This window comes from Falco naumanni, chromosome 10 (genome assembly GCF_017639655.2).
Source record: "Falco naumanni isolate bFalNau1 chromosome 10, bFalNau1.pat, whole genome shotgun sequence".
Taxonomy (NCBI): domain Eukaryota; kingdom Metazoa; phylum Chordata; class Aves; order Falconiformes; family Falconidae; genus Falco; species Falco naumanni.
Window position 1 is genome coordinate 429021 of NC_054063.1, and position 12358 is coordinate 441378.

Here is a 12358-nt window from a genome sequence, read left to right on the forward strand (position 1 = left end):
AAACCCACCTCAAATATGTGTAGAAAGCAGCTTAGAAAATGCTCTCCATTACTGCATTTAAATGCTGAAACTAGAGTTTACAATGAATGATTCACCAAATCCTGCATCAGCTGCTCTCTGTGCAGTTTGACCACACTCCAGATACACAGGAGGAGAAAAAGTAGGTATTTACTGATTTTCTAGTGCAATGTGCACAACTTACAAAATAAATCAACCCAGTGCTTGTCAGTGGCATGGGATACCAGCACAGCTGCCTGGCTGACTGATTTTTCTTTCATCAGCTATATGAAAATTCAGAACTTCCTGGAGGCAGGCTGCTGTGGTAACCTACTTGGCATCCCCCTCTTTGGTATGCCACTGCAGTGGCCCCTGGCCTGCTGCTGGCTTTGAGCTCTTCTACTCCCAGAGGTAGGGGGGCTCCTCACTTGCTTGGCATGTTTTCCTTGGTTTCCTTAAGACAGCTGCTTCCAGTAAGTATATGTCCTTATTGTCTTTGCAGCCAAGACACTGTTTTACTAAGCTACTACTTGACAAGCTTCTTTCTGCAGCACCAAGACCACCTCTGAGGGAACACACAGTCCGTAATTGCCTTCAGTGGTGTGCGCTCTCTGCCCAGCACTGCCACTGAATGGACAATATGGAAGTGTAAAGTGGCTTCAAATGAAACCTCACATTTTTAAAGATAGCAGAAGATCCTCAGCTGGAAGAAAAGCCTGTGTGAATTAGCCCGGGTCTATGCCAATTTACATCAAAGTAAAATCCAGATCATAAATGCTTGCACATGTAGCTTTCCAAGATCAAAGTCCAGGCTGCTGTATTCAGTTAGGCTGTGCCTCTGTGCTGCCTGATTTTAGCGTACTGTGGCTCTTCAGAAGCCTCTTTTCCAGCTCAAGTGTGACACCGCCTTCAGAGCTCTGGGGCAACATTTTTGGATTGTGGTTCTCCAAAAGGCTGTAGTGTCATCATGTAAAGGGAGCAGTGGTAGCGCTGTCTTGTGTAAATAAGTGAAAAAGCATCCATACCAAAACAGGAGATAAAGAAAAAGTGGTTATTGTTAATGACAGTCTTGCTGACCCTATTCAAATATAACTGGTTTTTTCCTTACTATTTGCTTTTTCATTTAAAAAGCCTTCCCATTTTAAGGTGCAGTGTAGCTTTTTGCAAAGTAATAACTTCCCAAGGGGTTGTCTGTACTACAGACAACTTTGTCCTCTAATATGTGTAGATGACAGTCTGTAATGTTACTGCTGAAGATTGGATGGTGTTTGCTTTTCATTTGTGTCAGAAGACTGAAATAAATGTTGGTGGAAACGTGGGCCATGGCCTGGACTGTCCTTATATCGGGTGGCCAGTCAGATTTGCAGATGGAGCACCTTGGTGCAAAACCTCTGTGGAAACAAATCTGAATAGGTTTTACCTGAAAGAAGTTAGGAGACGTAAATGCAAGCAAGGGAGCAAAACAGCGTGCAGAGACTACCTATGCCTTTTCTCTATTAGGATTTCATAGCATGGGTCATCTGCTGTCAAAACCCACTTTTTCAGGCTCGTGACATATAGGTCTGGTCTTCCTCCTCGTGTTAATTCTAGAAGTAAACGCCTCCAAAGTCCTTTCCTGACCTGCTAACATGCATAACTGCAACAAATGCCTTGTCATCTTTAGGATTTACCATAGGTTAGCTACCACATACTAAGACTGACTTAGGTTTGGTTTCTTAGTAAGGAAAACTAACATTTCCTGGATGTCCCTGGATGTCAGCCAGCTCCTGGTTGTCACCTCTGTGAGGTCTTATTGCACACTGGGAAATTATGCTGCTGCTGTAGGACTGGCAGGGTGAAATCAAGGGCTCTTCCAAACAGCAGTGAAGTCCAGGATGAACATGTGGGCCTGAGGAGGGGATGGCTTCATGCAGCCACTGCAGCAGGTCCAGCTCTGGAAGATAAAATAGAGGTAAGCTTGCAATGGTCTCCACACTGCCCACCATGAACAGCGTCTCTGTCCTCCAGTGAATGCTAAGTTGTTTGAGCAGTAATTCCCACCACTCCCTACAAAGCTAGGTCTGATATGGTACCCCTGCCCCAGCAGCGTGAATTCACAGCTCCGGATGTCACTATATTGCTTCCCAGCACAAGGCACCTGCTTGACTGATATTTTACCCTTGTCAGTGTTCAAAATAGTTATGCATCTATTTTAGCCAGGCAAGGCAAGTGCAAATTGTTTTTTATGCAGGATGACTGTGTACAGAAGCACAGGCAGGGGGAAGCTGGATTTTTGGAAAGCAGACCCTTAGTATGGGGCAAAATGCTCGCCCGCACTCTGATGCTGATTTTCTCCTTTATTGGCTGCTCCTGAGCCTGCAACCAGAGGAACGGTCTCCTGTGGAACGGCAGCTTTAGACAATTTTATTGGCTGATGAATCTGATCTTGCCTGGCCACTTTCCAGAAACACTGACTTGCCCGAGACGAGAGTGAGAAGAAGGTTGCTCTGCCTGGGGCTGTAAAGCAATTGTTTCAAGACCAACGTAACACCCATGCCTTGCTGCACGGTAAGTATATAAAGATGGGTCTGTATACACACATATATATACGCATTAAGTGCTTTATAATGTAATTGCTGACACAATTAAATGTGCAGCTGCTGTGGACTGTGTCTCGTTTGCTGGTTAATTATGTGAAAATGTACTTGGTAAATTGCTTGCTGTCACAAAATGCTCCATTAACTCTTGCAATGATCTAAGTGGAAACACTGCATTTGTCTTCCCCTCTGATTATTTCCTGTGCTGCGAGACATTGATTTAAGCTTTTTGCTATGAGAGGACAAAATACAGCTGCAAGATGCTGACATTAAATTGTTTTCTTCAGCTTTATTCTTTTGCTAGTGAAAATTCAAAATACCAGAGCTGCTTGTTAATATTTGCTTAAGTCTAAAAATTGCTGATTAATCTTGCCCTTTCATTTTTTTAAGGGTAACTTCTGTAAAGTTTGATGCTATGGGTTGTTTTGCAAGTTGTGCTTTGCAACAGAGCAAAAATAGGGCAGAGCTAAGAAAGAGAATGTTTCTAATGTAGCCACCAAAGTGTGTGGTGCTCAAAGTGGCAGGATACTGCATTGCACCTACATCAGTTGGAAACAGATAAACATTTCTGGAAGAGCCTCCAAAACTATTGATACCTAAGGAATTGATGGTTGACCCACAGCACTAGAACAGATTGAAGGAACGCAGCTTTTTAGACTGCAGCAGCTCTATAATGTTTAAAGATGCAGCTAATCCTGACAGCACAGCATACCTGCTGCTTCAGAAGTGATGCCGAATATTTTAAGTTTCAGTCTAACAACCTGCAGTGCCTCTGATAGCCAGCGTTGATCTGGAAGCTGTAAAGTTTTAACAGCTTTGAGAAACCACCTTTTATCACCGTATTTTTTCAAAATACCTCTCCCTAATGTTTCGTCATTCCTTGTTAGGAGAAGTGAGGTGGCAGTGTTTTCTGCCAACAGATCCCTACTGATGATAGTGCAGGGACGATACAGCATCCTCAGAGCTAAGACAAAGTATTAAATTAAAGGTAAGTAAAGCTATATACAGTCCTCAAACACTTCCTGAGCTAGAACTTGCTGAATTCTTGGGCTGTGCTTAGCACAACTGTGTTGATGGCAACAATGCTTTTCTTCATTCTTCCTGAGGGTCAAGGCGGAACCTGAGCAGCTTCATGATTTGCCTTGGCTGGAATAGCTTTGCAGTACCACACTGGCCTGGGATGCAATGGGTTCCTTGAGGAGCCAGAATGGACAGCGTGGTTCTGGCTATAGCTTCTTAAAATTGCCTCCACCGCAGCTGCCTTTCCAAGCCGTGCTGTTATGTTTTGAGAACTGTGGGAAGAGGTTGGAGTAGGAGGGCCAAGTTTTGCAGGTGGAGGAGACATGCATTGATTTGCAGCTGTGGTTGTAGGAAGATTTTCCCTATTATGTCCAAGTGAGGAGAAGGGGAGGCCTCACTTGGTGCAATTCCTAGCTGTATTTCAGCTGCAGAAGGAAATAATCCTGTTGAACTCCCATGGCTCCCATGACAAGTGGAATGGCAGTATATGAAGTTGTGTGGCTCTGTTATCACCTGCGGATATAAGAGTGAAATAGGACCTTAGTGGGAATTGATGCAGCAAATGTGTTTTAATGTGACTTTGGTGCAATTGTGCCAGGTAGCACTGACAAACTTTGGTGCTGTGTTTTCGAAACATTCATTTTGTTGACGCTGTAAATAGTCTGAACTACTTTTTCGCTCGTTCCTGTGTTTCTTCACTACTCCTGCTCCTGTTCTTGCTGGCTGAGGCTTGTAAAGGAGCCATGGGAAGTTGACATTCATACTCATTGGATTTCAAACATCCCTTCTAGAAATCACAGGCACTGGCATTATATGGAAGGCAGTATCTGCAAAACAGAATTATCTAGTTTGTAGGTGTGTTTGTGATTTCCTGAGGTTCTGTTGTGGATTTTAAATTAGGGCTTCTTTCAGGTTAAGATATAAGTAAGTAAGTGGAAAACATAGTACTGACATACCAGCTTGGTATCTTTTCACCCTTCTGGAAAAGTTTTTTATATTAATGTCAGACATGCACCTGTGAAGTTGCAATTTGTGGTTGTTGTAATACTAAAAAGGAAGGAAAAGAGGAAGCAACTGTGAAGATGTGAATTCTGCTAGTTTAAATGAGAACCATTTAAAAGCAACCTGTGGTAGAAATGGAGCTTTACCGCTAAGCAGGATGCAACTTACTTGGGGGCGAGACGCATGGTCCTCTTCTTTCTCCAAAGGGCTCTTCGATACCCTGTTACTGGTATGCTGCTGATATGTTTCTGCAAGACAGCAATCCTGCAAAAGCTACAGAGAAGCTAATTTATTCTTTGAGCATTTGCAATCAGTCTAGGTAGAAATACCTGTAACTTCTGTCACTGTCAAGCCAAAGGTAGAAGTGGCCTCACTTCAGGTACCCGTGGAATGGGTACCCAAGGAAAATTCCTTGTGCCTGAGCTGTGCCAGTGGCCTCTGCGAGCACTCCCTGGGAAGGGAGAGTGGCTCAGGGCCCTGTGGCAGGGCAGGGGAGAAGGACAGGTCACATCAGATGCTTTACCCTTTGCTGGCCTGCCCCACACACAACTTGTAGGAGTGCGAAGGGCATGACTGCAGCCAGCCTCAAAACAGCATGGCAGATTTTTGCTGTTCTGCCATCAGTTGTCTGGTGTGGTGCTCTGCACTCCGGCTGCCTCCCCCAGCCTTGTAAATGTGCCTGGGTCCTGATCTTTGTTTTTTTCTTGCAGTAGATAAAAGATAAGGGCATTTCTAGCCCTTTTGCCTTGAGGAGGGAAAACAGAGAAAAGTGGAAAAATCTCAGAAGAGGAGGCAACTAAAAATATCATAAAGCTTGTGATCTTTGTTAATGGTTATATTTGGCAATTCTGTAGAAATGGATCTGAGAGAAAGTTATGATTCTTAAGACTTTAAAAAAGCATTTCTTTGGAAATGTTTTGTTTTTAAATTAAGATGTGAGCAAAGAAAGTGGAAATGCATTGATTTGTATTTTCATGGTTTAAAATATCTTTTGTGCAATGCTTTTACAATATGTTAGTTTAGAATGTGGACTTGCAAATTACAGTAGTATTTTAAAGCACTTAAAATTCAGAACGACATGTAAACTGACTGCAGTGATTTTATTTCCATCTTGGCTGGTTTTGTGTTAGTTTGGATGTGAATTTGTATTTCTGTATGTGTATATAAACATAATCTTATTAACATGTATGTAAGTAGGAAAGTGGTAGGCAATGTGCTTACATATATATCACCGTATTATTGAACCATAATATGAAATATTTAGTACCGATGTCCATTTGTAATCGTGATGTGCTATGAATTCATGCTAGGAGTAATAAGGCAAGAAACTGTTTATGCTCTGTGATACAAATAGCCAGATCAACAATGGGAGTGCAAACTGGAATATTGTTTTTCAGTTTTAATTACAGACCGACAAATCATGCATTCATTTTTCATTGTTAATAAATGGCCCATATGGCATCCCTTGATCACATGCTCTGCAGCTTCTGCAACAGTAAGGCACTTATCTTCAGGAAATACAGAACATAAGATTTAATTCGGGCTTTCTGAGCATAAGATTGTGTTAGGTAAGGAAATGGACCCTACCAGGAGAAAGTACCTTAGGTGGCTCAGATTTTTCCAGTCTGAAGGCTTAGTGCATGTTGCATGCACCTCAGCAGCACAGCCAGCAATGTCCTCATGTTCCAAATCAAACTGGGTAAAACCAGAAAGGGTTTTTCCCCACAAGCAAATTTCATTCTTTCACAGGATGTGTGAGATTGATTTTTTCATGGTGCACAATCCAGATTCCAGGATGCCTGGCATGCAGGGATGGATAAAAACTAACCAGAGAAGGGGGCTTTATTTAGAAAGCAAAGCAAAATTAGAATTTCTTTGTGTCTGAGAAATACGCATCACAAAAACCACCAACAACCCAAGTCTCCCCTCCACCTTCCCTTCCCTCTCTCCTGCACACCTAGTTGTAAAGACAACCTATTTGCTTTTAATCACAGTATTTATCATACCTTTTAGAAACAAAACTGAAATCCACAGCCAGGACACCAGCTGGAGACATTCAGGAATATCTCCATGGAAATACCATCTTGGAAAGCAAAGCTTGCTGAAGTTTACTCATTATTATCTTCAGAGCATTGCTGCCGGGGAGAAAACAGGAGCTAGGCAACTACTCATCTCCCTGTTTTCTACACCCACTGTCACAACAGATGGATGGGTGATAGGATCTCTCCAGAGCAGCTCATGTCCTCCCTTACAGTGTAGCTCTTGTAGCCACTTTGATCTGAGTGGACAGCCAGTGTCTAGGATCTTCCTGGGGTGTTTCTATCAGAAAATGATACTGATTATACACAACTCATAGCTTTAATGTAATCTTAAGTGTTTGCAAAGCATACATGTATGTAGCTCCTGTTTTCCTGAACACAAGATGTTTCCTCCTTCACAGTTTTCATCTGATCCTTCCAGGGGCAAGGAGATGCAGAAAGGAGGCAGGAAGAAGGAGCGGTGGAAAGCCTATTGGTCTTGCTTTGGGAAAGCTTCATCAGTGCCATAGCAACCCATAACCTCTCATCACCTGCTGCAACACTGTCAGCGCCCCTAGAATACTTTGAACTTCTGGTCTGACAGTAGCAAATGACCAAACTGCACACTCACCCATTACTCCATATAAGCAAAGACTTGTGTCCCCTTAACCTTTTGGAAATGATGGATACAACATGATAGCTTAAAACCCAAGGCAGATGGTGCATTTCCATACCATGCATCATTTTGTACGTGTGATGAAATGTGGCTGGCTAAGTGTGTCCAGATGGGCATTGCTCCTTTGATGAAGAAATCATTAAAATGTGGTGATTTGTGGGAATCTAGGCTAAAATAAGCTCTCACATGGAGCGTTAGTAAAGGCACAAGGTTGAAAAAAATCATTCTCCACATATGTAACTAAAGGGGGGGCGGGGACACGGACACCTTTAAAAGATTGCATAATCATTTAAGTTACTGCTTCACAGAACTCAAATATAAGGCACTTAAAACACTCTGAAAACAAGGAGTGTTGTGAACTTTCAGCCAATACTCCAGTGCTAATATATAAAATGCTTCCCCAATATACCTGATTTCTCCTTTCAGCTGACTTTATAGGAAGGATTTTTGAGGAAAATTCCTAAGCCCAGGTGACCGGTACACGTTTTAGGGAATATGTAATTTGCCACATGGAATACACGCTGGTCCCTACCTCTGTTCTTAGAGAAGATGGCAGCTAACAAAAATGATGTCTGACAGGCTGTTTTCGGACTGCGTGGAATGGTCTGTCCCTCTCCTCAGTTTCTTGTAAGTCACTGTAGCTCAAGGTGGATTAAAATGTTTAAAGTTATAAAAAGTAGCTTTAAAGTCACTGTCTTTTTAACTTGTAAAAGTTGTTTAGGTAGGGGCTTATGCTGTTGAATCCTGTAATCTCCTTCAAAATGTTTTTATAGTCCATCTTCTTTGAATTAATAGAAAATTCTTTATTTACTTTCTGTAAATGCCTGACTTTGGCCACAAAGCATTGCTGATCATAAACTTGCTGAAATGTTACCTGTGAGGAGTAAAATTTGGAAGTAACTTGCTGAACTGATAAGATTGTCAGGGACAGTAATGGGTAAATGCCTCAACCTTTGTAATATAAATGATTACGTTTGAAACTAAGCATGGGGAGGAAATGCACTTGTCCCAGGAAAGGAATAGTGAGCACAAGAATTATTTTTCCTTCTTCCAGAATCCATGACAGAAAAAGGAATATCCTTAAGCAGTTCTGTCACAGCAGATTAGATTTTGATATTAAATATTCCCACCCGGGCTGCAAACCAAATCTCATTCCTCTTGCCTTTAGGTGGATGTCAAAGTTTAATATAAAAAAGGAAGTATTTAGTCAATTTCTCTTACTCCCCTTCTGTGGTACAAGGCTCTCTCTGGCTGCAAGGACAAAGATATGACACATGTAAACATGACCGATGTTTTCAAGTTTATGTCATATGTCAGCTCCAATATAGGGGCATCACACTTTCATCAGTTTCACAGAAATGCCATAAAGAACCTGTATGGATGGTGATTTCAGTATGAGAGTAAAGGTAACAAACTTGACCCAGTCAAGTTTGTGACGTATATAGACACTTACTGCAGCAACTTGCACCCACACAAGCTGTAGGTCGCAGGTAAGCCACGCGGCTATGTCTCAGCAGTTCATCCCTCCTTCGTACTGCAGTTAGACTGTACTGGCTTCTGGGAGGTGATTGCATCTGCATCAGGCATTTGCATTGGTGCAATGGCTGTGTTTCAGGCTTTCCCCAGATGCACAGAAACAAACCACCCAGGTTTCTTTGTCCCAGGAAAAGTCTTGTCCCTGTGAAGTTTTAGTAAAAGATGATTAGATTTCTGAAAAACAAAATAAAGAGGAAGTAACACTGAGTAATCTGGGAAATGTTTTTCTATCTAGGTTTTATTAATAATTATTTCCTACTATGGTTATTTGTATACATTTACCAAGCCCGGCAGAGCTATTTCCCTTGCTTGTTCCCTTTTGTTTCATAAAATTCCGAAGTATGGAGCTGTCACTTATGCTTGCCAGGGATGAAATGTTGGTGTGATGTAATTTAACTATAGGCAAGGAGGTTTAATTAACATTTACAGTTTAACAGGCAGGTTTAGGATATGCAATTTTGTTTTGTACTAACTTTCAATTTTTCTTTTACATCTTTCCTTTTGCACTTTAGCAGTGGAAAAAGAGCTCATGTGCTCTTTAGTCATATGACCATGCAGCTCCACAGAGGGACAGGGAAGGCTCTGTTCAAGAAAAGTCAATGTATTTGGGGCAGGATTCAGCAAATTAGCTGGGAGCCTGTTTTTATAAAGGCTGATTTATGCCAACAGGGAGATCCTCACACAGTGTGAAGCAGCGCTAGGCTCATCTCAACAGAGCTACTTGGCTCTGTGGGGGTTAAAAATCTGATCCCAAGTGTGTGTGATTCTCTTCTCATGCTCTTGCGATGATTACCACTGTGCCTGGGGAAGGTTTTGCCTCTGTCTCCTCCTCTCCTCTCTTTATTGCCTCATAACCCTACAACACACTGTTTACCCCCTTGATTTTTTAAAGGTTATCCATGCTCATGTGGCGAGCTGTGTTTGTGGCTGAGTGCTGCTGCTTGTGTGAGCTTTGATGCCATGGGCTTGGTAGCAGTGAAAGCACAGCAGCACTGGTTTTGCTGCAGCCTCGCTACCTGCAGCAAGGCCCCAGGACCTGTTTTTTCCAGTTCAGCCCATGCTGCCATATCACTTGCTGCTCGCTTGGTTTGCCTCCGCATACCAAAACTACGCTTTCCTCACTGTAGCACGGGATATCGAGGAAGTAAGTTACTCTGAGATGGGCTTCCCTGCCAGCAGTGGTTCATCGTACTGTGTTGAACTGGTTTGCTTCTTATATATGGCAGCAGGAAAAGCCTGTCCCCATGCTGCTGCTCCTGCTCAGTTTATAATTTTAAAAGACATGGTCCATTTGACTAGCACTCCTTCTGTGTTTGTAGGTTAGACAGAATTCCCTGTGGGTCAGCTTTACGTCTTCAGCTGTAAATGTAGGTCAGCTGGCTGCTGTGCAGTATGTTCCTTATCCTTAAAAGCACAGGTCCTCACATGCAACTTCACAGTACATTGCACTTGCTTGTCCTGTAAGAAAGTTCATTTTGCTAGTGTAGTGAGTGGTTCAGCTGCTCTTGTGAAGGGTCTGGAATGTAAGTCTTATGAAAAGTGGCTGAGGGAACTGGGGTTGTTCAGTCTGGAGAGGAGGAGACTCGGGGGGATCTTACTGCTCTCTACAGCTGGCTGATAGGAGCTTGTAGACAGGTGGGGGTAGGTCCGTTCTCCCAGATAACTAGTGACAGGACAAGAGGAAGCTGCCTCAAGTTACACCAGGGGAGGTTTAGATTGGATATTAAGAAAAAAATTTTTACTGAAGGGGAGGTCAAGCATTGGAACAGGCTGCCCAGGGAGGTGGTGGAATATACCTCAGGAAAATACCCCGAGGGTATTTAGAAAATGCGTAGATGCGGTGCTTGGCAATATGGTTTAGTGGTGGGCTTGGCAGTACTGGGTTAACAGTTGAGCGTGATGATCTCAAAGGTCTTTTCAAGCCTGAATGATTCTATGATGAAGAGTCCTGCCAGCACGGTAACAAAAATATTTTTCAGTCTGGGTGTTGTAGACATATTAATGAGAGCACTTTCTGCTGTTTCACTGAGGGTTTTCCTGCCACTTTTTTGGTAAGAAGACACTGATCTCAACCCTATTAATGAAATTAATGATTATAAGGTGTGACAGTTGGTGCCTGTAAATCAAAGCAAATCCTTCAGCTTTTCTGCTGTGCTCAGGGTCTGTTCTGATGTGGAACCTAAGGTATGTTCATTCCTGCATCACAGAGAGCCCATCAGAGGTTTAAAGTCTAGGTATGAAAGAGATTCTCACGAGCTCACAAGGTGCCAGTTGAGTTCAGCTACACTGCTGAAGGGCCTACTGTTTCCTTTATAATGCACATTTGGTTTACATATCCCTTCCTGCAGACTCAAATATTAAATATGACACTTAATATGCTTTGAATTTTTTTTTTAGCCCAGTTTCCTAAGAAGCTGAGGCTTATGCAATCCTTCTGCAAAAGGAAAAGCCCCAAAAGGTTAAAAAAAAAAAAACAACAGTACAAACCAGCCAATGAGTTCATGAATCAGAAAATGTATTTTGGGTTCTTTCACACAGAAGAAGGTGGGTGGTGTGGAGCTCTCTCTGTCCATAGCTGCAGGGACCCTACAGCTGCTTGTAGGACCACGGCAGGGTACAGACTGGGGCTCTGGGTGACCTCCAGAGGTCCCTTCCAATCTCAACCATTCTGTGCTTCTGTGTCCATGTAGTACTAGCTTTTCAGCAGAATTCAGCAGAGGGGTAGAGCTCTCAAAGGCAAACAAGTTACGACAGGTGTCTGCACTGAGGGGAAGGCTGCAGCATGGATGGGACGGTTGGCTATCTTGATTGGCGCAGGTATGCTTGGGAATCACCAAGTATTCATGATCCCCCAGAGCCACTGGTGGTTAGATACAGAAAGGAGTAAGGGGATACACTGGAGAGGAGACACACGGAAATATAAGACCTATTAGGGGTCTGTGGGGAGATAAGGAGATGGTGCGTTAATGCACAGGATGTTTCTAGACTTGATTACTTCCACTGGCAGGACAACTCTGCAGTATTTAGAGAGAAGATGTGGATGTGGCTACGGCAGCTAACCAGAGAAGGATCGTGGTCCCTTTTGTGGCCAGCAAAACAAACACAGTCTGTAGTACAGTAATTCCTCTATTCATATATAAGATAGGCTGGCAACTTTCTTAGGGCGGAATTCTCTTTTTAATAAATGGAAACTTCTCCAAAAAAATACTTTTTTTTGCCCCAAACTGGTATTTCTTAATAACTAAGAAAACATTACTGGTTTATTGAAGTGAATTTATTTGGCTACCAGAAAGAGTAAAACAAATTCAGGAAATACTAAGAAAAGGTTTGGGGTTTTTTTTCTAAGTTAAATATCTTGCATTTTTTTGAGAAAATATCACTGTATAGTAGGTTATTGAGATTATATGAGATTAAGTCAAATCCCATTAAAAACTGCTTGCTTGCATTGCCTCAATAGCAGGATGTTACTTTATCCTGCGTGTGCATCTCCAGTTCACTGCTTTTTCTTTTTAACCTCTGTCTCCTCCTTGAGC

The 12358-nt window shown here is 42.5% G+C and overlaps 1 protein-coding gene across 2 annotated transcripts in view; it reads left to right on the forward strand.

The window, feature by feature from the left end:
- Positions 1–250: 250 nt before the first annotated feature.
- The window catches only part of OSBPL5 (oxysterol binding protein like 5), a 186438-nt gene continuing 174330 nt past the window's right edge, over positions 251–12358 (forward strand). The window contains exons 1-2 of one of the 2 annotated variants that reach the window (XM_040608711.1): positions 251–470; positions 2442–2544. In XM_040608711.1, coding sequence (XP_040464645.1) covers positions 2530–2544 — 15 coding nt within the window. In that variant the 5' untranslated portion in view covers positions 251–470; positions 2442–2529. Of the gene's footprint in view, positions 471–2208; positions 2545–12358 lie in introns of those variants that run through there. The other variant, XM_040608710.1, reaches the window with a different exon arrangement.